The sequence below is a fragment of the Nerophis ophidion genome, linkage group LG25 (assembly GCF_033978795.1).
Source record: "Nerophis ophidion isolate RoL-2023_Sa linkage group LG25, RoL_Noph_v1.0, whole genome shotgun sequence".
NCBI lineage: Eukaryota > Metazoa > Chordata > Actinopteri > Syngnathiformes > Syngnathidae > Nerophis > Nerophis ophidion.
Genome location: NC_084635.1, coordinates 2,004,057 through 2,031,701, shown reverse-complemented (window position 1 = coordinate 2,031,701; position 27,645 = coordinate 2,004,057). Strand labels below are relative to the sequence as shown.

The 27,645-nt window shown below is 39.9% G+C and overlaps 1 protein-coding gene and 1 long non-coding RNA gene across 4 annotated transcripts in view; both read left to right on the top strand.

The window, feature by feature from the left end:
• Positions 1 to 14,166, top strand: part of dpep1 (dipeptidase 1) — a 56,163-nt gene extending 41,997 nt beyond the window's left edge. For all 3 annotated transcript variants that reach the window (XM_061887086.1, XM_061887087.1, XM_061887088.1), the window contains 8 exons: positions 348 to 480; positions 555 to 705; positions 1,621 to 1,690; positions 2,300 to 2,476; positions 2,546 to 2,630; positions 2,696 to 2,771; positions 6,780 to 6,915; positions 12,084 to 14,166. In XM_061887086.1, coding sequence (XP_061743070.1) covers positions 348 to 480; positions 555 to 705; positions 1,621 to 1,690; positions 2,300 to 2,476; positions 2,546 to 2,630; positions 2,696 to 2,771; positions 6,780 to 6,915; positions 12,084 to 12,263 — 1,008 coding nt within the window. In that variant the 3' untranslated portion in view covers positions 12,264 to 14,166. The remainder of the gene's footprint in view (positions 1 to 347; positions 481 to 554; positions 706 to 1,620; positions 1,691 to 2,299; positions 2,477 to 2,545; positions 2,631 to 2,695; positions 2,772 to 6,779; positions 6,916 to 12,083) is intronic.
• A 1,567-nt stretch (positions 14,167 to 15,733) lies between these two features.
• LOC133542867 (uncharacterized) overlaps positions 15,734 to 27,645 on the top strand; it is a 37,456-nt gene continuing 25,544 nt past the window's right edge. Inside the window, exons 1-4 of the long non-coding RNA XR_009804235.1 lie at positions 15,734 to 15,884; positions 23,256 to 23,388; positions 23,463 to 23,613; positions 24,909 to 25,013. This is a non-coding gene — a long non-coding RNA (uncharacterized LOC133542867). The remainder of the gene's footprint in view (positions 15,885 to 23,255; positions 23,389 to 23,462; positions 23,614 to 24,908; positions 25,014 to 27,645) is intronic.

Sequence of the window (27,645 nt, the reverse complement as noted above, 5' to 3'; positions counted from 1 at the left end):
AAAACGCCGTAGGTTGGAGTATGATGCGTGAACGTGGAGGGAAATGAGTGTCTCAATGGTGACACACAAAAACCTCATTTAAATAAGGCTTATTATAATGCATATTATCCTTCTTGACTGCACTTAAATGTAGAATATATTTATACATTCATATATTATATATATATTATATTTTATATCTTATTTCTTATTATCATTGTTAATTGTGAGCGAACTGTGGTGCTGAAATCCCCCAGGGATCAATAAAGTACATTCTATTCTATTCTATTATTTTCTGTTCTATTCTATTATCGAATGTGCACTTCAGACTAAGATGAAGTAAACATGAACATCTGTGCCACTTTCAGTTCTGGTCAGCCTATGTGCCGTGTGCCACTCAGTACAAAGATGCCGTCAGACAGACCCTGGAGCAGATTGACGTGATCCACAGGATGTGTCACAAATACCCCGACTATTTCATGTTCGCCAGCAGCAGCCAAGGTGGGCGGCGTCGTACTCCACTCTTAACGACGATCCAGGTGCGACAACCTGTTGTACTTAATTGTTACTCGCAGACATCATGGCGGCGTTCGGTCGCAACAAGACGGCCAGTCTGATCGGGGTGGAGGGAGGTCACTCCATTGACAGCAGTCTGAGCACACTGCGGACCTTCTACCAGTTGGGGGTGCGCTACCTCACCCTCACACACTCCTGCAACACGCCCTGGTAGGTTGTGTGTGTGTGTGTGTGTTGTATTTCTACCCTTCTTGAAACATCAAGAAGGAAAAGTACCTTCCATATTAGGACCGGTGAACAAGTTAGGACATAAATCATCGTCCCAATATTGAAAAAACATTGCATCAAATAGAGAATGTCTTATTTGCACCCCTGGTGGTGAAATCCATCAAAATCAGAGTGGTCCCAAAAAAAGGGACATTTTCTAATTGACTGTTTTAAAAGTGCTCCCCCTCTGGTCAACATATGAAATAACAAGTGTGTGTAAAAAATTTGAAGCGCCCCCCCTCTGGCGATCATATGAAATAACAAGTTTGTGTAAGAAATTGAAATGCGCCCCCTTTGGCCAAAATGAATTTTAAAAAAAAATACATCCGTCCATCCATTTTCTACCGCTTGTCCCAACCATGAAAGGGTGGTCCTAAAGAAGTAGCCATTTTTCGGAAGTGTCAAGAAGGGAAAAAACACAAGGATGCGTGTGTGTGTGTGTTACTGCAAATATGCATGACTACGTGTGTGTTGGTAGCGCATGTTGTGTTGAGATTAAGGGACAATCCTGCTGGGATCCCAGAGATATCAAATTTACAAGACGATCCTGTTGGTTAGGGATGGGAATTGATAGGATTTTTACGGTTCTGACTCCACTTTCGATTCTGCTTAACGATTCGGTTCACTTATCGATAATTATTTGGGAAACAAAAGAGAGAAAAAAGGTGAATTGGCATCATTTGAGTTTAGTTTAGAGGTAACATGACCTTACAAAGCCTACAGTGAGGTCCTACATAGCACAGTGACCTCATACTCCTACCAGTACCAATGTTTTGGCACCGGTATTTTTTAGGAACATCATCTGGTCTGCATTGATTGGCTAGTTTGATCGAACATGTGAAATGTTTGTATTATCAGGGCAGATAACTGGCTTGTGGACACTGGAGCAGAAGCCTCTCAACACGATGGATTATCTCCATTTGGCAAGGTCAGTCCACTATTATTTTAGGCATGTTCCTATCAGGGTTTTGTGCTATCGACCATCCATGAGTGAGATCAGTTAAAGTTGTTTATACGGCCACCCTCAGTGTGACCTGTATGGCTGTTGACCAAGTATGCGTGGCATTCACTTGTGTGTGTGTGAAAAGCCGTAGATATTATGTGATTGGGCCGGCACGCAAAGGCAGTGCCTTTTAAGGTTTATTGGCGCTCTGTACTTCTCCCTACGTTCGTGTACCACTCCGTACAGCTGCTTTTTAAAAAGTCATGAATTTTACTTTTTGAAACTGATACCGATAATTTCTAATATTCCATTTTAAAGCATTTATCGGCCGATGATATCGTCAGCCCGATATTGTCGGACATCTCTAATTATTATTTATTATTTCTGGCAGGCGTTTTGTTGTCCTGCTCTGTTCAGCGGTCCTCGAACACACCAGAAAAACAAATCCGCATAACAGAAAGTAATTGAGAAGCACTATTGTTAATTGAAGACTATAAAATGTCCAAAGGTGTGAATGAATGTTTGCTGGATGTAGAAGTCATGTGATTATTGGTAGAAAATGAATTGAATCAACTTCTATTGTATGTTCCACAGCAAGTGATCGCAGAAATGAACCGTGTGGGAATGCTGATAGATTTGTCCCACGTGAGCGTGAGAGTGATGAAGCAGGTGTTGGACATGTCCGAGGCACCCGTCATCTTCAGCCACTCCTCCGCCTTCGCCGTCTGCCCACACAAGAGGAACGTTCCGGATGATGTTCTCAGAAGAGTGGTGAGTGGAAACGTATGTAGACTTGGCAAGATGGAGGCTCATGTCATGTGACGTCCTATGTCCGTCCAGAACGAAACAGGAGGAATTGTAATGGTTAACTTTTACAACGACTATGTGACTTGTAGCCAGACCGCTACACTCTCTGATGTTGCAGGTAAAGTACAACCTTGCAACTTTATGACTGTTTATTATTCTACTGAAAATGTTATTTACATCTAGATCACTTTGACCATATAAGGAAAGTGGCGGGAGCTGGAATCATCGGCTTCGGTGGCGACTATGATGGCGTTACAAGGTCATTATTTGAGTTGATTTCACACCAAAATGAATATTTTGGATCTTTGTCATTGCACAAGTACAACAACATTTTGTTTTCAGCACAAATTTGTTTTAAGCAATATATCTCGCCCTCGTACGGCTTTTAGTATGTAGCGATGTAACTTTTAACTTTTAGTTTGTCCGCTTTTTTTTGGCCAGCTAACACAGTCTCAAAACCTCATGTGCATGATTGATTGCAATTCTACGAGACAGGATAAACATTAGGGGAAGAGATAAAAATGCGAATTCACGAAAATTTTAATTATGGTTAAAAACTGCGAATACGCTTTTTTTTATAGTTTTTAAAAATTTGTTTTGATCAGCCCAGGGACTAATTTTGCCCTGCAGCTCGTTTTTCTATTAGCTCTTGACATATTGTAAAAATTAAATTAATTCATTATCATTAGGGTGTCCGCCCTGAGATCAGTAGGTTGTGAGTTCAAACCCCGGCCGAGTCATACCAAAGTCTATAAAAATGGGAGCCGTTACCTCACTGCTTGGCACTCAGCATCAAGGGTTGTAATTGGGGTTTGAATAACCAAAAATCATTCGCGGGCGCGGCCACCGCTGCTGCTCACTGCTCTCCTCATCTCCCAGGGGGTGATCAAGGGTGATGGGTCAAATGCAAAGAATAATTTCGCCACACCTCGTTTGTGTGACAATCATTGGTAGTTTAACTTTTAACTTACCGTATTTCCTTGAATTGCCGCCAGGTATATAGTATGCACCTGCCTAGAATTACTGCCGGGTCAAACTCGTTTCGCAAAATAATTAGCGCATGCTTAGCATTACCGCCGGCTCAGGATTAACGCCGGGTCAAACTCGTTTCGCAAAATATTATTTTTATTAGCGCATGTCTACAATTTCTGCCGGGTCAAACTCGTTTTGCCAAATAATTCGCATATGCCTAGAATTTCTGCCAGGTCAAACTCGTCACGTCACGAGTGACACTTCACCTGTCATCATTTTCAAAATGGAGGAGGCTGATTTCAATCATTTGAAATCGCATAAAGGGAAGAAGATTAAGAGCTATTCAGTAGGATTTAAGGTCCAAGCTATTGAATATACTAAAAAGAACAGTAAGCAGCTATGTTTTATTAATATACCGTAGCTACGTGTGTCAAATATGAGTCATTAAATGACTCCCGCCTCCTGGTGGTAGAGGGCGCTAGTGATCCTTCTTGCGACTACTCGGCTGCAGAAGAAGTGACAACAAGCAGCAAGAGTGAGCAGCGATCCTTTATTTTTTCCTCTCGCTTGCACTTTTAACATGGAGGATTACATATCTAAGATAAAACAGTTTTCTAAACTGGACTTTCAATGGAAGCAGGAGGTAATAAAGGAAGATCTCCATCGAGACAGAGAGACTTTTAAAACTGAAGACAGATAAGGAAGACTTCTATAAACGAGTTATCGATGCTTTTGATCAGAAGGAGCTGCGCATGGACTTCATTTCTAAGTAAAGGTAAGACCATAATAACGTTTTTTTTATTAAATGTGCTTTTCATGATGGTATCCTTACATCACACTCAAATGTATAAGCGCAGGCCTAAATTTACCACATGCCTTTGGTAAGCGCCAGAGTAAGAAGAGGTTTTAAATTAATCAGCGCCCCGGCGGCAATTCAAGGAAATACGGTATTAGGATATGTTCTTAGTAGTGCTGTCAAACAATACATATTTTTTACTAAACAAGATTAATCACACTTTTTGAAATTTGAATGAAACACAAGTATTGCTTGTAGTTTTACTTGCTTGCAGTAATTTAAGTAATTAAAGAAAGACCTTAGTATTTGGACACTTGCAATTTTATTGTTAGAATAAATGAGAAAGTAAACGAACAAACTATTGTAAATATTGTGAGTAATCTGTATGAATACGTTATTAATGGAATGTTTTGGGGTGATTAATCACATTAGTCAACTCATTATTTTTGACAGCCCTGGTTATTAGATACTGTATTACACTCATTGCCTTTGTCCAACCCAGACCCGGGCAAATTAAGCTTTTCAATCTGGCCCGCCGGACATTCCCAAATATCTTTTGTAGATCTTTAAGATGGAAACTGTAGCTGCCATTATTATGATGTGCAGTGATCTTTCCTAATGACCGAAAGTCTTGAACTAAACAAAGTATTTAATTGATTGGAATCTTCGGTTTTGCATGATATACTAGTTACTGTGGTAATCTAATTAGTTACTGTGGTATTCTAAGTCACAGCAGCTCAGAGGAGGCACCAAGCAGTGTGGGTGGGGAGTGTTTCCACAGAGCGTTTCCACAGCGAACCTGAAAATGCGGGTGACAGGGACAAGCTGTAGAAAATGGATGGATGATATTTCTACAACAATGTTCTAAAGCTAAGTGATTTATTGGAATGTAGGTTTTTTTTTTTACCCTTCGTGTTGATATTTCGCTGTGTTTGTTGCATTTTTTTTACGTTTCACTTGATTGCAAAATATGTCGATGGAGAGGAGGTGTAATCTTCATATTCATCCATCCATTTCCTACCGCTTATTCCCTTTGGGGTCGCGTCATATGTTGTTATATTCAGTGTTTTATCCTTCATAGTTAATATTGTAAATCCCACATTCTTTATTTTTATCTACATTCTGGATGTTTCATTCAGTAAAAAATAAAATAAAAATGTAATTCCGTTTTTTAGCATTTAATCAGACATTATTGTGAGGTTTTGTATTAGTGTTCCTAAAAATAGATGTACCGGCCCACAGACACATTTTTGTCTCTAAATTTGGCCCCCCCAGTGGCAAAATAATTGCCAAGGCCTGTTCTAACACAAAGCTAAAAATGTTTTGTTCTGCTAGCTTTGCATATATTGGAGTACACTGTTTTTTTTTTTTAGCATCTTTAATATATAAAATGCCTCAAAGTGCCTGTTTGCATCATTCAGTTTTCTGAAAAAGAATCAATCTCAGTCAAAGACTAGAGGGTTGTGACTTTTACGAACAAACTGCATTAGCTGACGTGAACAATGGAAGAAAAAAACAAGTTGCAGTCGAGAGCAGTTTTTTTCTTAAATTTTTCATCCATCCATTTTCTACAGCTTGTCCCTAAATAAGTAAATTTCGTCTTTTGTTTTTATTTTTACAGCATTAACCTCTGGTGTTTGATGATATTAAATGCAGCGTGAGTTAGGTTGGTCTAGTTCAGGGGTGTCAAACTCGTTTTAGATCGGGGGCCACATGGAGAAAAATCTACTCCCAAGTGGGTAAAATCACAGCACGATAACTTAAAAATATAGACAACTTCAGATTTTTTTCAGGGACATTCTGAAAATGTACAAATGACAATGTTGTTGGGTTTTTTTTCACACTTACTTGTTGTGGATAATAGTATTCTATCTTTGTCGTTATTTATACTTTCTGAATAAATGATGTGGTAATGTTGATCAGTCAACTCATTGGTGTTAATTTTCAAGCTATCTAGATCAAAAAATTATATCAAAACCGGCGACTTGTCCAGGGTGTACCCCGCCTTACGCCCAAATGCAGCTGAGATAGGCTCCAGCGCCCCCCGCAACCTCAAAAGGGACAAGCGGTAGAAAATGGATGGAAGGAAATCACAGTGTTATTTATGTAGTTTGTTAATTTTCCTCGACTGGTGCACTAACATCATGTGGTTTCGTTTTTTACATATGTAGCATATTCTACAAAGATACAAAGAACTGCTATTGTGACATCTTGTGGACATATTTAGAACAGCAATTTATTCAATTCAAAAATGTTGGCAAATTTTTATACTTAGCAAACTCATCTCGCGGGCCGGATAAAACCTGTTCGCTGGTCGTATGTTTGACACCTCTGGTCTAGTTAGAACATAAGGTGGTGTTTTCCGTATATTAATTGGTTTAAAAATGTAACCTTGAGATTCTAAACAGCCTTTTTGAGTTTGGGTTTGATACAGGTGTTAGAGCACAAAAGAAAATATGATAGTATTTGTTATTCACGTGTCACAACCCATGTTGTCAGACTTCCAGAGGGTCTTGAGGACGTGTCCAAGGTACCCAGTCTGGTAGCGGAGCTGCTGAGAAGAGGATGGTCTGATGACGACGTCAAAGCTGCTCTGGGAAACAACTTGCTGCGAGTCCTCAGACAAGCCGAACAGGTGAGTGCTGATAACAAATATGCTTTCAGAATCTCGAACTTGAACTTGAGTGCGGTGCTAAAACATCGGATCATTGTTATGTAACAGCAGTGACTCCAAGTGGAGGAAGCTGTAATTTTATATTATGGTCATAATAAATGTCGTAAAACATGTGGCGAGGTGACGGCCATCTTGCATATTTGTGGCAAGCATAGTTGCAAAATGTTGGTCTTCAATATTTCTTACTTATTGTAGTTATTAAACTCCGTAAGGGCCCCCACTCTAAAGTTAACATCACCGCGCTACAGTCACACTCACTATGTTTACATGCTCTACAAAAATATTTTTTTACTTTGAGGTGAACTTAATTTTGGGGGGAATTTTGCCAATGATTCACAATCTTAATGAAAGACAAGAACACACATTTATTTTAATTTTTTGGGGAGGAGGGATATTAAAGATGATAAACGCTTGAAAAATCACTGTAGCCTTCAAAGCCTCTCAAAAGACTGCAACGTTTTGTATACACACTGCAAGTCTATATATAAGGTAGTAACAGACACGTTCATAACAATATGTAAATATTTACCGTATTTTGATCATTTTAATCATTGCCAGGACTGATTTCTGTTTCCATACCAGCGCACGTCCAACTTCTGGCAACAAATGTGTGTGTCTTCTAATCATGGCACACTAGGTAACAAACAACAAAGACGACTATTTTTGGACAAATGAGTACTCACAACCTTACATTGTTGAATTTGAATATACGGACGATGAACTACTGCTTTCTAGAAGCGAGCACGAATAAGGAGTGAGACATTGAAGCGGACGGAAGCCGAGAGAGTTAGTGAAAATCGACTCGAAGTTGCAAAATGTGGAATTTGAAGCCAAGCTATTTCGACATAAATGGAGTGCTTACCCGAATAAACTGGAAAAAAGTGTCCCCGACCAGCTGGACCAAACGCACAACTGTCTATCGAGTGAGTCATAGTTCATATTGATCAAGATACACGCAGCACGTCATACGTGTATCATAACATATCATAATCGCTGTTTAGCGAGCTGTGTACAAACAAAACATGAAATATCGACTAATACTAAATAGATACTTTAATATGATTGTGTTGTGCATTAAAAACTTGAAACACAACTTGTGTTGACGTAGTTACTCGCTTTTCTCTTACTACGTTAGAAAAGAGTTCCTCAGTGTTCGCTCTCACAATAACAATGTCGCAACAGTTTGGTTATTACACAGGCTACGGAACGTAAATTAAGTATTGTTGATAGTTTTTGAATGATTTTCTAAAGTTATTTAGAGGTAGATTTGATTGGTCCTATTAGCTGCATTTCTAGCCACCTAGAAAGAGCCTAATTGTACATGTTAGAATGCAAAAACAACAAAAACCTTTTGTCTTATGATCTCTCATAATGACTGTGACAGATAAAAAAAATCCCCAAAAAGTGCAGTTCCCCTTTTAATGTGGTTGAAACTAGCATTTGAAAACACATGTGGAAAACCTTATTCCGGTTTGGGACTTTTTAAAAATGGAATTGACATGTCTAGACTAGATTGTGTGATTGTACACAAGTCACGCCACAATATTTAAATGTTTAGGTCTTTGTTTCAACAACAATGTATGTTAATTAAATTATTTAGTGTTTTATTTTTTTAAAGTTACTTTTTGGGTGGTTATTTTTGCTGAAAAATATAATACCGTTCATTTTAAATAATCATGCAACCTATTATTATTCCTTTAAATATGATTATAAATCTCTCAAGTTTGTTAGTGTAAGGTAAAGAATAGCAGATTCATCAGTAAATAATAATATATCACTATAATGTTATTACTATTGCATCTCGTGGGGTTCTGTCTTTAAAAACGAGTAACGCCTTTGTTTCGAAATGTAATCAAAGGTCCTTGAATGTATCACGGTTATGTGCTATGAGATGCAAAAGTGAAACTTAAACATAATTTTGTCCGATTTCGAAACAAATATCCATCCATCTTCCTCCGCTGATCAAGTCGCAAATAATCAACAATTACCGTATTTCCTTGAATTTCCGCCGGGTATATAGTATGCACCTGCCTAGAATTACTGCCGGGTCAAACTCGTTTCGCAAAATAATGAGCGCATGCTCAGGATTAACGCCGGGCCAAACTCGTTTCGCAAAATATTATTTTTATTGCCGCATGTCTATAATGTATAATAATATATATGGGCTTCACGGTGGCAGAGGGGTTAGTGCGTCTGCCTCACAATACGAAGTTCCTGCAGTCCTGGGTTCAAATCCAGGCTCGGGATCTTTCTGTGTGGAGTTTGCATGTTCTCCCCGTGACTGCGTGGGTTCCCTCCGGGTACTCCGGCTTCCTCCCACCTCCAAAGACATGCACCTGGGGATAGGTTGATTGGCAACACTAAATTGGCCCTAGTGTGTGAATGTGAGTGTGAATGTTGTCTGTCTATCTGTGTTGGCCCTGTGATGAGGTGGCGACTTGTCCAGGGTGTACCCTGCCTTCCGCCCGATTGTAGCTGAGATAGGCACCAGCGCCCCCCGCGACCCCGAAAGGGAATAAGCGGTAGAAAATGGATGGATGGATGGATGTCTATAATTTCCGCCGGGTCAAAACTCGTTTCGCAAAATAATTAGCATATGCCTAGAATTTCCGCCGGGTCAAACTCGTCATGATTGACACTTCACCTGTCATCATTTTCAAAATGGAGGAGGATGATTTCATCTATCCATCCATCCATTTTCTACCATCATTTGAAATTGCATAAAGGGAAGAAGGTTAAGAGCTATTCGGTAGGATTTAAGGTCCAAGCTATTGAATATGCTAAAAAGAACAATAATCAGCTGTGTTTTATCAATATACCGTAGCTGCGTGTGTCAAATATGAGTCATTAAATGACTCCCACCTCCTGGTGGTAGAGGGCGCTAGTGATCCTTCTTGCGACTACTCGGCTGCAGAAGAAGTGACAACAAGCAGCAAGAGTGAGCAGCCATCCTTTATTTTTTCCTCTCGCTTGCACTTTTAACATGGAGGAATACATATCTAAAATAAAACAGTTTTCTAAACTGGACTTTTAATGGAAGCAGGAGGTAATAAAGGAAGATCTCCATTGAGACAGAGAGACTTTTAAAACTGAAGAAAGATAAGGAAGACTTCTATAAACAAGTTATCGATGCTTTTGATCAGAAGGAGCTGCACATGGACTTCATTTATAAGTAAAGGTAAGACCATAATAACGTTTTTTTTTATTAAATTTGCTTTTCATGATGGTATCCTTACATCACACTCAAATTTTTAAGCGCAGGCCTAAATTTACCACATGCCTTTGGTAAGCGCCGGAGTGAGAAGAGGCTTTAAATTAATTAGCACCCCGGTGGCAATTAAAGGAAATACGCTAGATTATATTTTAACCTTTCTTCTATCGCCTCATCGTAGTTCCAAAATGTCGATGCTGTGTGTGAATGCATGAATGTGAGCTTTGATGACATTATTGAGGTCTGTGTTGAGTGAACAGCTATGTGTTCCATGCTGAATGTGATGCTATCAAGCAGAATGAACCATTTTGTGTTTTCTGGTAGCGGGCGTAGGTAATGTTACATATTCCTAATTTGACTTAAACTATGTTTTTATTGAACTTTGACAACAACAATCATTTTTCTGTACACAAACCCTAGTGGTTGTGGTCCGGAACAACCGCAATAAGTGTCTGAACAGCGTGCGCTAACTATAAAATTGTATGACTATCAATTGCATGTGATCTACTAAGACTGAGTGTAATATTGACTTCAGGTGCTAAAGTGGTGCATACCGCCCTGTTTAAACAAGGACTTTGCTTGTCCATGGAAACACTCATTTCCCTCCACATTTTTATTATTCTTCCCCACCTTTTCCGCAATACACTAGAAACCATTTTTAGCACGTTGACCTACAACCCTGCTGCGCACTGATGCATCTGGAATGATCCGAACAAAAGAAAATGCATTTTGCGAGATGTTTTTTTCAAATAGGAGATGAATTATATAATGATGCTTGCTGAATGAAAAAGGGTACGCAATTTAAAATTAATGAAATTATAAATGACATTGCGGGCTTCACGGTGGCAGAGGGGTTAGTGCGTCTGCCTCACAATACGAAGGTCCTGCAGTCCTGGGTTCAAATCCAGGCTCGGGATCTTTCTGTGTGGAGTTTGCATGTTCTCCCCGTGACTGTGTGGGTTCCCTCCGGGTACTCCGGCTTCCTCCCACCTCCAAAGACATGCACCTGGGGATAGGTTGATTGGCAACACTAAATGGTCCCTAGTGTGTGAATGTGAGTGTGAATGTTGTCTGTCTATCTGTGTTGGCCCTGTGATGAGGTGGCGACTTGTCCAGGGTGTACCCCGCCTTCCGCCCGATTGTAGCTGAGATAGGCACCAGCGCCCCCCGCGACCCCAAAAAGGGAATAAGCGGTAGAAAATGGATGGATGGATGGATAAATGACATTGCTGAAAAATAAAATTTCCAATTTTTATTTATTTATCTCAAAACGAATAATTCTGTGTCTTTGCACATATTCATTATTCATTTTAGCACAACATAATTGTACTCACATTTATTTTTCGTCCCTTCTTATGCAGTATATTTGCTCAATACTTATTTTTCTAATCAGCCTGACCTAAGCTTAAGGTTTATAAACACATTATAATTTGTGTGATTAACACATGCTTTCATATCATTTGTGCGATGTTATTATATAATAGGATTAAAATCAAGAGCATGATTACTAATCCAGTGTTATTATTTAAGTGGGCCCAAGGCCCATCTGTGGTGGAAAAGTTGGGGCCCTGGTGGTCTGCCTACTTAAAAACAACTTAAAAATGGCTTTTAAAGCTTGACCCTTGAATTAAATGCAGAAGTCATGTGTGCATAACTGTGTCAGTTTGCACTTAGTTTTCAGGTGCAAAATATCACCAGCAGAACAGTTTTAGTCTTAATAAATCATATTGCGATTGTGTAATGCTTATATTTGCATCCTCCTGGCGATCAGCATATATTCTGCATGTTCATGACGACGCTAAATGGATAGTGCTCACTTAAGAGACACACGAGTTTAGTAGATCAGCTATCAAGTTTGCAAGTGTTTTAGTACACTTTTAGTAGATCAGGCCCTAACAGTTTTATTGTTGCTCGTCAGGTCCGTGAGCGTCTGAGCGGCAACAAACCTGATGATGTTCCCATCCCAGACAAGGAGGTGCAGAACCCGTGTCGGACTAGCGATGATTCCGACAACAGTGGAAGTGTTGCTTCGCTCAGCATAAAGTCTCTTCTGTTAGTCCTGACTTTGCACGCCGGCATCATTTTCACTGCTTCTTAGTGTTGTTGCTCACAGTCACCAGCACACATTCCAACTGATCGATTTGTTCGCTTGTTTTAAGTGGGATTTATGTTGCTTATGCAATGTGGGCCGATTATCTCCTTTCAATTTTTAAGAGACCCGAAACTAAAAAAGATGATATTGTCGTGTAAAGTTGTAGTGCTGAATACAGAGAATGACAACAATATGTGCGAGGGTGTCATTTTTAAAGTTTGTTGGGCGCAGGGGTGGAATATGCATGAGTCATTTTCACTGTAAATGTTATTTTTAAAAGAAAAAAAATTGATTGATCGATTTTTTGATTGAAACTTTTATCAGTAGATTGCACAGTACAGTACATATTCCGTACAATTGACCACTAAATGGTAACACCCCAATAAGTTTTTCAACTTGTTTAAGTCGGGATCCACGTTAATCAATTCATGATAGATTGCGTATTTTTAAGCTCTATTTTGGCCATGTGTACAGATCACGCAAATATTTTCTGACATGGGAATCGGTGAAACCCGGTGGTGTCACCACAAAATAAAGCTCATACTGAAAAACACATACCGTATTTCCTTGAATTGCCGCAGGGCATATATATATAGTATGCACCTGCCTTGAATTACTGTCTGGTCAAACTCGCTTTGCAAAATAATTAGCGCATGCTTAGTATTACCGCCTGGTCAAACTTGTGACATCACTAGTGACACTTCCCCTGTCATCATTTTCAAAATGGGGGAGGCTGATTTCAATACCAGTAATTCGAAATTGCATATAGGGAATAAGATTAAGAGCTATTCAGTGGGATTTAAGGTCCAAGCTTACATCACACTCAATTTTTTACTGCATGCCTTTGGTAAGTGCTGGAATGAGAAGAGGTTTTAAAATAATTAGCGCATGCTTACTTTTACCGCATGCCTTTGGTAAGCGCAGGAGTGAGAAAAGGTTTTAAATTAATTAGCGCCCCGGTGGCAATTCAAGAAAATAACACATACATAATGTGTTAGCTTGATGCTAATATACATTGGCTTTGCTACTGTTTAGCATTAGCAATTTTACATGGAGATTGTAACACCTCCAAATGTGTTGATAAAAACTACAACTAAGACATACGGTACAATCAGACAGCTGATGCGTAATAAGTACAACACAGTATCAAGACTTTTTAGGGCGCAACAAAAACAAAAGAACAGGCCATAGGCTGCCATCCAACGTGTTGGACGTGCAACTATAACTCAGTGCAATACTTGCAGGTGACAAAGATAAGAACAACTGGACGGACGTTATTGTAATCAGCTCATTTTTAACTCTTGCAATAAAAAAAATTGATGTTACTATTAAAAAATGATTTAATAAAATACTATATTTATTAACACGCACAAATTACCGCAAATTGGTACCACCCATCCCTAATATGCACTGAGAATATGGTGGGTCTTTGTACTATTATGAAGTAGTACATAAAGTAGGCTGTTTTGTTTTTTAATACTATAGAATCAAATTGTAATTATATAAATTTGTTATCAATTATTTAAGTTTTCCTTGTAAACTTGACCTCAAAAACAATGGATTTCAACCAAAAACTACAAAAAAATTCTCAGTTGATATTTTACTTGTTTTATACAGACTTAAAAGTAGACACTAGATGGCAGTAAAAGAACAAGTTCAGTTATTTGTGTTTGTTTTACACTTGTGTTTGTCAATCCTAAAAATGTTGTTATTTTCCAACATGTAAAGAGCATTTGTAACCTCTGTAACGCCAATTTTTTGTTCGCGAATTATCATCACATGTCAACATCTCTGTCATGTCAGCATTGCAAATGAAAAATACTTGTCTGAATTGTGTTAGCCAAGTAAGAGCACCATTATTTTACTGTAATATATGACTCCAGTACTAATAAAATTGGTATCCAAATAATTACTTGAGTAAGAATAAGTATTCAGTGGCAAAAACCTTTCAAGTACTAATTTATTTCCGTAGAAAACGGACACACAATTTAACACACACACACACACACACACACACACACACACATTCACAGATTGAGATCCAGACACAGAAATTGGTACACGAACAAATTAATCGGGATAGAGATGCACAGATCGAGAAACGCATGTGGGAATAGTTTTGCCACAATAATGCTTCCATAAAAAACATGTTTGAGTGTCTGTCACGTGTGGGATGTTGTTTGACATCAGTGTATGAGGGGCCGTTAGGGACGTTACTCAGAATTACCTCTTATCAACACTACTGAAATGCTTTCACATAAACAACTGAAATCTTTTTCTCACACACACACGACTGAAACACTCTTCTACACACTACTGAAATGCTCTCACAGAAACAACTGAAATCTTTTTCTCACGCACACACACGACTGAAACACTCTTCTACACACTACTGAAATGCTCTCACATAAACAACTGAAATCTTTTTCTCACACACACACACGACTGAAACACTCTTCTACACACTACTGAAATGCTCTCACATAAACAACTGAAATCTTTTTCTCACACACACACACGACTGAAACACTCATATACACACTACTGAAATCTTTTTCTCACACACACACACGACTGAAACACTCTTATACACACAACTGAAACACTCTTCTACACACTACTGAAATGCTCTCACATAAACAACTGAAATCTTTTTTTCCACACACACAATACTGAAACACTCATACACACTACTGAAACACTCTTATACACACTACTGAAACACTCTTATACACACTACTGAAATGCTCTCACATAAATAACTGAAAGCTTTTTTTCCACACAACTGAAACACTCTTATACACACTACTGAAACACTCTTATACACACTACTGAAACACTCTTATACACACTACTGAAATGCTCTCACATAAACAACTGAAATCTTTTTTTCCACACACACAATACTGAAACACTCTCATACACAATACTGAAACACTCTTCAGTTGTTTATGTGAGAGCATTTCAGTAGTGTGTATGTATGTATGTATGAGTGTTTCAGTATTGTGTGTGAGAGAAAAAACATGTGAGAGGTAATTGTGAATAATGTCCCCAATGGCTCCTCATCCCTGTGTGTCCTGATGTCCTCAGACTAGTGTCATCTGTCCCTCACAGTCACTATACATTAACCATCAATATGGTTTTACAGCTGCAGTCAAGTTTATGACAATAAAAGCTGCAATGACCAACAAGACAGTCTGAGCTCTGATACTAGGAGATCATTTCTAAATGTACGCTTGCAAAAGAGGAAGACATTTTTCTGTGCAAGTTTCCAAAATGTTAGCGGAGTCGGTGGTTTTGTGTCTAATATGTGGGGCGGTCACCTGGACCCAGGACCCAGGACCTGAACATGAGCAGAGCTCTGAAACTGATGTCTGAGACGCCGCTCATCGATGGGTGAGATCTTTGTCATGTTCACCTCACTATGATGAAGAAATGAGTACTGAAATGTTGCTGTTATGATGTAGTTTCAGGTGTTGTCGTCGCCTCACATTCTGCAGCCGCAACGACCTGCTTTAGCAACTTTGACAACAGTTTGACAACCAGCTGGGCAAAGTGGACCTGAAGACTCCGGGAACAACACACACAAACATACCAAAGATTCAGAAAGGGCATCTGGGAGCGCAGGTATGTTTGAATATCTACTGTAATATTTGTATTAGCATGAAGCACATTGGTCTGTATTTACCAGTAATGGGGGGGGTGTGACTCTTTGTCCATCTGATTCTGATTCCTGGGGTGATGATACGATTCTGAATCGGTTCTCGATTAAATATGATTCTACACGATTCCCGATTCAAACTGATCCTGGCAATATTGGTATAATAATTATGGTGAAACTTTTTTTCAAACAGGTTGCAGGTTAGATAAGCTTTTGCTTGCATGGAAATGGCTTAAAAACTTCTTTTTTTTAAATCAATTCTTATAAAAGTAAATATTTAAAATGCCATCCATCCATCCATCCATTTTCTACCGCTTGTTCCCTTTCGGGGTTGCGGGGGGCGCTGGCGCCTATCTCAGCTACAATCGGGCGGAAGGCGGGGTACACCCTGGACAAGTCGCCACCTCATGAATCGGAATGAAGAATAATCGTGATTCAGATTTTAATTGATTTTTAGTACATAGTTCTGTCCCTCTGCGATGAGGTGGCGACTTGTCCAGGGTGTACCCCGCCTTCCGCCCGATTGTAGCTGAGATAGGCGCCAGCGCCCCCCGCCACCCCGAAAGGGAATAAGTGGTAGAAAATGGATGGATGGATGGAGTTCGGTCCCTCCAAGATTTCCCAGATTTTTTTGGTCATTGTCGCGGCTTAAAATGCTTGAACTCAGAACAAGTTTTTTCCAGAAAGTTGCGACAAACGTTGAATAAACTTATGATTTTATGAATTTATAATCAATAATTTAAGTGTTCCTTGAAACATTGACCTCAGAATGCCCAGAATTGCTCTAAAAGATTGAAACAAATACTGTATTTATGTTTTACTCATTTAATACCACACTTAAAACAAAAACCCCGTTTCCATATGAGTTGGGAAATTGTGTTATAGATGTAAATATAAACAGAATACAATGATTTGCAAATCCTTTTCAACCCGTATTCAATTAAATGCACAACAAAGACAACATATTTGATGTTCAAACTCATAAACTGTTTTTTTTTTGTTTTTTTTGCAAATAATAATTAACTTAGAATTTCATGGCTGCAACACGTGCCACAGTAGTTGGGAAAGGGCATGTTCACCACTGTGTTACATCACCTTTTCTTTTAACACTCAATAAACGTTTGGGAACTGAGGAAACTAATTGTTGAAGCTTTGAAAGTGGAATTCTTTCCCATTCTTGTTATATGTAGAGCTTCAGTCTTTCAACAGTCCGGGGTCTCCGCTGTCGTATTTTACGCTTCATAATGCACCACACATTTTCCATGGGAGACAGGAAAGTACCTGTACTCTTTTACTATTAAGCAACGCTGTTGCTTAACGTGGCTTGGCATTGTCTTGCTGAAATAAGCAGGGGCGTCCGTGATAACGTTGCTTGGATGACAACATATGTTGCTCCAAAACCTGTATGGACCATTCAGCATTAATGGTGCCTTCACAGATGTGTAAGTTACCCATGCCTTGGGCACTAATACACCCCCATACCATCACACATGCTGGCTTTTCAACTTTGCGCCTATAACATTTCGGATGGTTATTTTCCTCTTTGTTCCGGAGGACACCATGTCCTCTGTTTCCACATATAATTTGAAATGTGGACTCGTCAGACCACAGAACACTTATCCACTTTGCATCAGTCCATCTTAGATGAGCTCGGGCCCAGCGAAGCCGGCGGTGTTTCTGGGTGTTGTTGAAAAATGGGTTTTGCTTTGCATAGTAGAGTTTTAACTTGCACTTACAGATGTAGCAACCTACTGTAGTTACTGACAGTGGTTTTCTGAAGTGTTACTGAGCCCATGTGGTGATATCCTTTACACACTGATGTCGGTTTTTGATGCAGTACCGCCCGAGGGATCAAAGGTCCGTAATATCATGGTTTACGTGCAGTGATTTCTCCAGATTCTCTGAACCTTTTGATGATTTTACGGACCGTAAATGGTAAAATCCCTAAATTCCTTGCAATAGCTTTCTGAGAAAAAATGTTCTAAAACTGTTCGAAAATTTGCTTACAAATTGGTGACCCTCGCCTCATCCTTGCTTCATAATGCGCCACCCATTTTCCATGGGAGACAGGTCTGGACTGCAGGCGGGCCAGGAAAGTACCCGCACTCTTTTTTTTTACAAAGCCACACTGTTGTAACACGTGCTGAATGTGGCTTGGCATTGTCTTGCTGATATAAGCAGGGGCGTCCATGAAAAAGACGGTGCTTAGATGGCAGGATATGTTGTTCCAAAACCTGTATGTACCTTTCAGCATTAATGGTGCCTTCATTGGGTATGTAAGTTAACCATGCCTTGGGCACTAATACACCCCCATACCATCACACATGCTGGCTTTTGAACTTTGCACCGATAACAGTCTGGATGGTTCGTTTCCCCTTTGGTCCGGATGACACGATGTCGAATATTTCCAAAAACAATTTGAAATGTGGACTCGTCAGACCACAGAACACTTCAATCAATCAATCAATGTTTATTTATATAGCCCCAAATCACAAATGTCTCAAAGGACTGCACAAATCATTACGACTACAACATCCTCGGAAGAACCCACAAAAGGGCAAGGAAAACTCACACCCAGTGGGCAGGGAGAATTCACATTCAGTGGGACGCCAGTGACAATGCTGACTATGAGAAACCTTGGAGAGGACCTCAGATGTGGGCAACCCCCCCCCCTCTAGGGGACTGAAAGCAATGGATGTCGAGCGGGTCTAACATGATACTGTGAAAGTTCAATCCATAGTGGCTCCAAGACAGCAGTGAGAGTCCCGTCCACTTTGCATCAGTCCATCTTAGATGATCTCGGGCCCAGAGAAGCCGGCGGCGTTTCTGGATGTTGTTGATAAATGACTTTCGCTATGCATAGTAGAGCTTTAACTTGCACTTACAGATGTAGCGACAAACTCTATTTAGTGACAGTGGTTTTCTGAAGTGTTCCTGAGCCCATGTGGTGATATCCTTTAGAAATTCATGTCGTTTTTTGATACAGTGCCGTCTGAGGGATCGAAGATCACGGTCATTCAATGTTGGTTTCCGGCCATGCCGCTTACGTGGAGTAATTTTTCCAGATTCTCTGAACATTTTGATGATATTATGGAGCGTAGATGTTGAAATCCCTAAATTTCTTGCAATGTCACTTTGAGAAAGGTTGTTCTTAAACTGTTTGACTATTTGCTCACGCAGTTGTGGACAAAGGGGTGTACCTCGCCCCATCCTGTCTTGTGAAAGACTGAGCAGTTTTTGGGAAGCTGTTTTTATAGCCAATCATGACACCCACCTGTTCCCAATTAGCCTGCACACCTGTGGGATGTTCCAAATAAGTGTTTGATGAGCATTCCTCAACTTTATCAGTATTTATTGCCACCTTTCCCAACTTCTTTGTCAAGTGTTGCTGGCATCAAATTCTAAAGTTAATGATTATTTCCCCCCAAAAAAACATTTATCAGTTTGAACATCAAATATGTTGTCTTTGTAGCATATTCAACTGAATATGGCTTGAAAAGGATTTGCAAATCATTGTATTCTGTTTATATTTACATCCAACATCATTTCCCAACTCATATGAAAACGGGGTTTGTAAGACACAAAATGGCAGTAAAAGCACATACTCTAATTTTTGAGCTCCTGGTCAAATCATTGTACTGTTTTAATCAATCCATCCACTTTCTACTGCTTATGTGAGGTTTGGGTCGCGGGGACACTAGCCTAAGCAGAGAAGCCCAGACTTCCTTTTTATGTATTTTTATTCTTTATAACTATTAATAGTGATAGTTAACTATAATTACAGAAAGAAACACCAACAAATGCTTCCTCAGTGTCAACTGTTTGTTTTGTCAACCAAAACTTCCATTCTCTATGTATGTTTTACACCTCAAAAGTGTGTGTCCATCTTAAACATTCATTTATAGTCCAATATACACTACAAGATTATTTGTGAACTGTTGGGTCGGTCTTTAGCCTTAATTTTTGTTGGTCAATGAGAGACGATGCGAGATTATCATCACACTTCAACATTTCTAATGTGTAAATGCTGCCTCTTTGCTAGGTCAGCATTGCAAATAAAAACGTGTTCTTAATTGCCTCACCCTGGGTAAATGTATGCGAAATAAATATGTAAATATTGTCAACTAGGAAGCGAGGAATGGTCGTGGAAAGTATTAAGGCAGTGAGTAAGTAGGCGACGATGGTAAAATAGTTCTCCATTTGTGTGTGTGCCAACATATTTTGGCCGTAGAAATAAAAATATTAGCTATAGTCTTTTCAAAAATGTATTTTTATGATTATATACAGCTACTTGATGAATTAAGGTGCTGATTGGTGCCAGCAGACAGCTAAACAAATTAAATCTATTTTTTTTAAATGGCACAATACAGATATTTTATTACTATATGTATTAATTATAAAACATTTCTCGATTTTTTCTGCAAAGAGCAGTTCTTTGGCCCGCTAAAAATCGTGCTTCAACATTGCCCAGAGAAGGTGGTACAGATTATAATAGTGTGCTGCATGTTCCACGACATAGTAAAACAGCATGATGCATGAACGTGGAGGGAAATGAGTGTCTCCATGGTGACACGCAAAAACCTCAGTTAAATAAGGCTTATCGAATGTAGACCCTAGACTAAGATGAAGTAAATGGCGTGAACATGACATAGTAAAAACACTGTAGGTTGGAGTATGATGCATGAACGTGGAGGGAAATGAGTGTCTCCATGGTGACATGCAAAAATCTCATTTAAATAAAAGACTTATCGAAAGTACACAACCAGACTAAGATGGAGTAAACAACATTTTTGGTTATTTAACCCCCAATTCAAACCCTTAATGAGTGTCAAGCAGGGAGGTAATGGCTCCCATTTTTATAGTCTTTGGTATGACTCGGCCGGGGTTTGAACTGACAACTTCCCGATCTTGGGGCGGACACTCCAACCCAGTGTTTTTCAACGACTGTGCCGCGACACACTACTGTGCCGTGAGATATTGTCGGTTGTGCCGTGGGAAATTATGCAACTTCAACTAATTTATGCCAAAAATATTTTTTGCAAATCAATAATTACAATCTGCCAATATTGTGCCGTTGCTTAGTGTCTGTGCCGTGTAACCACGTAATACTCCATGTCAGTAGGTGGCAGCATTGCTTTGTAAAAGTCTGAATGTGTCGGGTGAGACAAGGATGGTTTGTTGTGAACGTGCACCCCGACTTAACAAATTGAAAAATGTATCCAGGTGTTACCATTTAGAGGTCAATTATACACATCATGTACTGTACTGTGCAATCTACTAATAAAAGTCTCAATCAATCAATCCTATATGCAGACCACAGTGGGAGGTAGTGTGCAGGTAAAAAGGGTATGTAGAGCTTAAACCCAAAATGAACAAAAGGGAAAGGAAAAGGCTACGCAAAACGAAAGTCAAACTGAACTGGCTACAAAATAAACAAACAAAATGCTGGACGACAGCAAAAACTTACGGCGTGCACAAAGTTCTTCCGTACGTGACGCGACAATCAACACTGTCCACACAAAGAAGGATAGTAACAACGTAAATAGACTTGCTTGCTAACAAAGCAGGTGCGCGGAATAGTGCTCAAAGGAAGACACAAAGCTGCTACAGGAAAACACCGACAAAACAGGAAGGGCCACCAAAATAACAGGGCAAGACAAGAACTAAAGCACTACACACAGGAAGACACCAACGCACTCAAAATAAGGCACGGCAACCTGATGGAGTTACATTTTTTTAACGGTTTCTGCTAGTGGTGTGTCTCCGGATTTTTTTATGACAAAAATGTGCCTTGCCTTAAAAAAGGTTGAAAAACACTGCTCTAACCAGTAGGCCACTGAGTTGGTCACTTTTACTTTACGTATTATTCATAAAACAGTACCTAAAGTGGGATTTTTAAAAATTATAATAGTGTGCTGCATGTTCTACGACATAGTAAAAACACGGTAGGTTGGAGTACGATGCATGAACGTGGAGGGAAATGAGTGCCTCCATGGTAACATGCAAAAACCTCATTTAAAGGTGAACATTATCACAATTTTAAAAGGGTTAAAATAAAAAAAATCAGTTCCCAGTGGCTTGTTGTATTTTTTGAATTTTTTTTCAAAATTTTACCGGTCTCGGAATATCCCTTAAAAAAGCTTTAAAGTGCCTTATTTTCGGCTCTCTGCGAAGACACTGGCCATTTCCCTGTGACGTCACACAGTGCTGCCAATGTAAACAAACAATGGGAATACCACAGCAAGATATAGCGACATTAGCTCGGATTCAAACTCGGATTTCAGCGACTTAAGCGATTCAACAGATTACGCATGTATTGAAACAGATGGTTGGAGTATGAAAGTATTGAAGAAGAAACTGAAGCTATTGAGCGAATAGCTATTGACGCTATTCATAGCCATAGCATGGCCGAATAGCTGCGTTAGCATCGCCGGTAAAATGTGCGGACCAAACGATCAGGACTTTCGCATCTTTTGACACTGGAGCAACTTCAATCCGTCGATTGGTAAGTGTTTGTTTCGCATTAAATGTGGGTGGAAGGACACGTAATATAGTTGCAAATGCATCTACAGGTTATCCATACATCTCTGTGCCATGTCTGCTTTAGCACCGCCGGTAAATAGCATGTTAGCGTCGATTAGCGTAGCATGTTAGCATCGATTAGCTGGCAGTCAACATCAACAAAACTCCATCCATCCATCCATTTTCTACCGCTTATTCCCTTTCGGGGTCGCGGGGGGCGCTGGTGCCTATCTCAGCTACAAAACTCACCTTTGTGATTTCGTTGACTATAGTTGCAAATGCATCTGCAGGTTATCCATACATCTCTGTGCCATGTCTGTCTTAGCATCGCCGGTCAAATGTGGAGACACTCTGGCACATTCAATGGGGGTCTGGCGGCAGACACTTTGGCATCTTGGGGCCAGTGGTGCAACTTGAATCCCTCCCTGTTAGTGTTGTTACACCCTCCGACAACACACCCACCAGGCATGATGTCTCCAAGGTTCCAAAAGATAGTCAAAAAAACGGAAAATAACAGAGCTGAGACCCGGTGTTTGTAATGTGTTGAAAATGAAAATGGCGGCTGTATTACCTCGGCGACGTCACATTCTGACGTCATCGCCTCCTGAGCGATAAACAGAAAAGTGTTTAATTCGCCAAAATTCAACCAGAGTTCGGAAATCGGTTTAAAAAATAGATGGTCTTTTTTCTGCACCATCAAGGTATATATTGACGCTTACATAGGTCTGCTGATAATGTTCCCCTTTAAATAAGGCTTATGGAATGTATACTTCAGACTAAGATGAAGTAAACATGAACATCTGTGCCACTTTCAGTTCTGGTCAGCCTATGTGCCGTGTGCCACTCAGTACAAAGATGCCGTCAGACAGACCCTGGAGTAGATTGACGTGATCCACAGGATGTGTCACAAATACCCCGACTATTTCATGTTCGCCAGCAGCAGCCAAGGTGGGCGGCGTCGTACTCCACTCTTAACGACGATCCAGGTGCGACAACCTGTTGTACTTAATTGTTACTCGCAGACATCATGGCGGCGTTCGGTCGCAACAAGACGGCCAGTCTGATCGGGGTGGAGGGAGGTCACTCCATTGACAGCAGTCTGAGCACACTGCGGACCTTCTACCAGTTGGGGGTGCGATACCTCACCCTCACACACTCCTGCAACACGCCCTGGTAGGTTGTGTGTGTGTTTGGGTGTGTGTGTGTTGTATTTCTCCACATCTTGAGACATCAAGAAGGAAAAGTACCTTCCATATGAGGACCGGTGAACAAGTTAGGACATAAATTGTGGTCCCAATATGGAAAAAACATTGCATCAAATAGAGCAGGGGTAGGGAACCTATGGCTCTAGAGCCAGATGTGGCTCTTTTGATGACTGCATCTGGCTCTCAAATAAATCTTAGCTGACATTGCTTAACACGATAAGTAATGAATAATTCCGCTGGTATTCACAATGTTAAAAATAACGTTCCAAATATAAAACATTCTCATGCATTTTAATCCATCCATCCGTTTCAACCGCACCTGTTCAAAAAATAACAATGTTATTAAAAATACTGAGAGACTTATTATACTCTAAAAATGTTGGTTTTACTTAAAAAATACACGCATTTAGTTGTATTCAATGTTAAAAAATATTATATGGCTCTCACGGAAATATATTTTAAAATATTTGGCTTTCATGGCTCTCTCAGCCAAAAAGGTTCCCGACCCCTGAAATAGAGAATGTGTCTTATTTGCACCCCTGGTGGTGAAATCTATCAAAATTAGGGTTGTCCCAAAAAGAAGGGATATTTCAAATGGACTGTATGTCAGTTTTAAAAGTGCTGCCCCTCTGGTCAACATATGAAATAACAAGTGTGTGTAAAAATTTGAAGCTCTCCCCCTCTGGCCAAAATACGTAATAACAAGTGTGTGTAAGAAATTGAAATGCGCCTCGTTTGGCTAAAATTAATCAAAATTAAAAATACAAATATATATAGAGAGAGATACTGTAATAACAAAGTAAATAATGAAGATTAAAAACCAATTATAAACAAAAAATACAAAAAATGAAAGCGTACCTTTGCATAGTTTGTATATATTATTAATGCTGTAAATCCATCCATTCATCCGTCCATTTTCTACCGATTGTCCCACCTATGGTGGTCTTAACAAAGTAGCCATTTTTCTGATATGTCAAGAAGGTAAAAATACAAGAATGTGTGTGTGTGTGTGTGTGTGTGTGTGTGTGTGTGTGTGTGTGTGTGTGTGTGTGTGTGTGTGTGTGTGTGTGTGTGTGTGTGTGTTACTGCAAATATGCATGACTGTGTGTGTGTGTGTGTGTGTGTGTGTGTGTGTGTGTGTGTGTGTGTGTGAGAGTGTGTGTTACTGCAAATATGCATGACTATGTGTGTGTGTGTGTGTGTGTGTGTGTGTGTGTGTGTGTTACTGCAAATATGCATGACTATGTGTGTGTGTGTTGGTAGCGTATGCTGTGTTGAGGAGAGTAAGGGACATTCCTGCTGAGATCTAGAAGATCCTGTTGGTGGAGTCGGACATGAACACCTGATCATCAGCGGATACAAATCAAGGTACATATTTTATGTCCCCTATCCGGAAAAATAACATACTAAAAATCTGTGCTTTGAAGTACAGTTTTTTATTTTTTAGGTTTTTTGATTAATGTCAGTTAGGTCTTTATTGTCATTGCAACAAGTACAACGAAACTATGTTTTCAGCACAAACCCGGGGGGGGGTAGTATATTGTAGCGTCCCGGAAGAGTTACAGCTGCAAGGGATTGATTGAAACTTTTATTAGTTGATTGCACAGTACAGTACATATTCCATATAATTGACCACTAAATGGTAACACCCCAATAAGTTATTTAACTTGTTTAAGTCGGGGTCCCAGCTAATCAATTCATGGGATTCTGGGTATTTGTTCTGTTGTGTTTATGTTATGTTACGGTGCGGATGTTCTCCAGAAATGCGTTTCTCATTCCTGTTTGGTGTGGGTTCACAGTGTGGCGCATATTTGTAACAGTGATCAAGTTGTTTACACGGCCACCCTCAGTGTGACCTGTATGGCTGTTGACCAAATATGCCTTGCATTCACCTCAGTGTGACTGTAGAAGTCTTAAACAACATTTATATGGGCTGGCACGTTGTAAGTATTGAGTATATGCGGACGCGAAGACAGAATGAAGAGGACGCTTAACATTGTTGTCCGGGTGAAAATCGGGAGAAATTGGGGAGAATGGTTGCCCCGGGTGATTTTCGGGAGGGGCACAGGAAAAATCGGGAGGGTTGGCATGTATGTAAATATATAAAACAAAGTGCATAGCCGCAAGTTCAGTAAATAATTTAAATTTGGAACACAGCATTATCGTTTTCACAGCTTTTTCATAGAAAGTGTTTTAACTTAGAATTCAAATTCTTTTTTAAAGGCAAAAAAAACAGGTCGGATATTTGAGAAAATTACGTTTTTGAATATAAAACTTAGCCCATAGTGTAATGAGGTTGCAAAGGTGACATTCATTTACAAATGTTTTTTCATACAATAAATGTTATGTTAATTATGTTGAAGTTTACCCAAAATCGTAGACGTTGATGCACTTCAAAACAGCCGCTTGAAGGTGGACTCAGCCAATCAGAGCTCACGTCGTGACGTACCAGGAAAAGAGGGATAGCGATTGGGTAAAATGACTTCACCTGTTTTTTCTTCTTCTTTGGTTTCCGGCAGTTATACGTCACGGACGTATTGCTGCCTTGTACTTGTAAGACGGAGGTTTTCTGTCTGTATGGCGCTCGTTTATCCGAACCTAAATTCCATCTGTACCTCTTAAAGGCCTACTGAAATGAGATGTTCTTATTTAAACGGGGATAGCAGGTCCATTCTATGTGTCATACTTCATCATTTCCCGATATTGCCATATTTTTGCTGAAAGGATTTAGTAGAGAACATCCACGATAAAGTTTGCAACTTTTGGTCGCTAATGAAAAAGCCTTGCCTTTACCGGAAGTAGCAGACGATGTGCGCGTGACGTCACCGGTTGTAGAGCTCCTCAAATCTGAACATTGTTTACACTCATGGCCACCACCAGCTAGAGCGATTCGGACCGAGAAAGCGACGAGTTCCCCTTTAATTTGAGCGAGGTTGAAAGATTTGTGGTAGAAGAAAGTGAGAGTGAAGGACTAGAAAAAAAAAAAGATGAGGGCAGTGGGAGTGATTCAGATGTTATTAGACACATTTACTAGGATAATTCTGGAAAATCCCTTATCTGCTTATTGTGTTACTAGTGTTTTAGTGAGATTATTTGGTCTCACCTGAAAGTCGGAGGGGTGTGGTGACCGCCAGTGTCTCCGAGGGAAGCCACATTTCTCGACGAGGCAAGGCAGCCGGGCTGAGATTTTTTTTCCCCCCTCCTCCACTGCGTAAGCATCCGACGGTCGGGGGCGGCCGGTGGGAGGAGGCAAGAGAGTCCACAGCTGCAGGAAAAACGACGCAAACTTTCCGCTCATGTCTACGGTAAAAGCCGACTTATTACAACCATTTTCTCACCGAAACCTGCCGGTTGACATGTGGTAGGGAACCATGTTCGCTTGACCGCTCTGTTCCATAGTAGAGCTTCACCGTCAGCTTTTGGGAATGTGAACAAGGAAACACCGGCTGTGTTTGTGTTGCTAAAGGCGGCCGCAATACACCGCTCCCCACCTACATCTTTCTTCTTTGACGTCTCCGTTATTAATTGAACAAATTGCAAAATATTCAGCAACACAGATGTCCAGAATACTGTGTAATTATGCGATTAAAGCGGACGACTTATAGCTGGGATCGGTGCTGGATCAAAATGTCCGCTACAATCCGTGACGTCACGGGCATGCGTCATCATACCGCGACGTTTTCAACAGGATACTTAGCGTGAAATTTAAAATTGCAATTTAGTAAACCGAAAAGGCCGTATTGGCATGTGTTGCAATGTTAAGATTTCCTTATTGATCCATCAGATCAATGATGAAAACTATTAGACTGCGTGGTCTGTAGTAGTGGGTTTCAGTAGGCCTATAAAAGAGGGGAATTTTGCCTAAAAAATACACATTAATATTTAAAAGATGTGTAGAAAATAATTAACCAGCCATATAGTAACTATTTGACTACTTAAATGGAATCAAAAGAAGACATGTTTATGAAGTTATCAACCATGAAAATTAAAAAAAAAATGC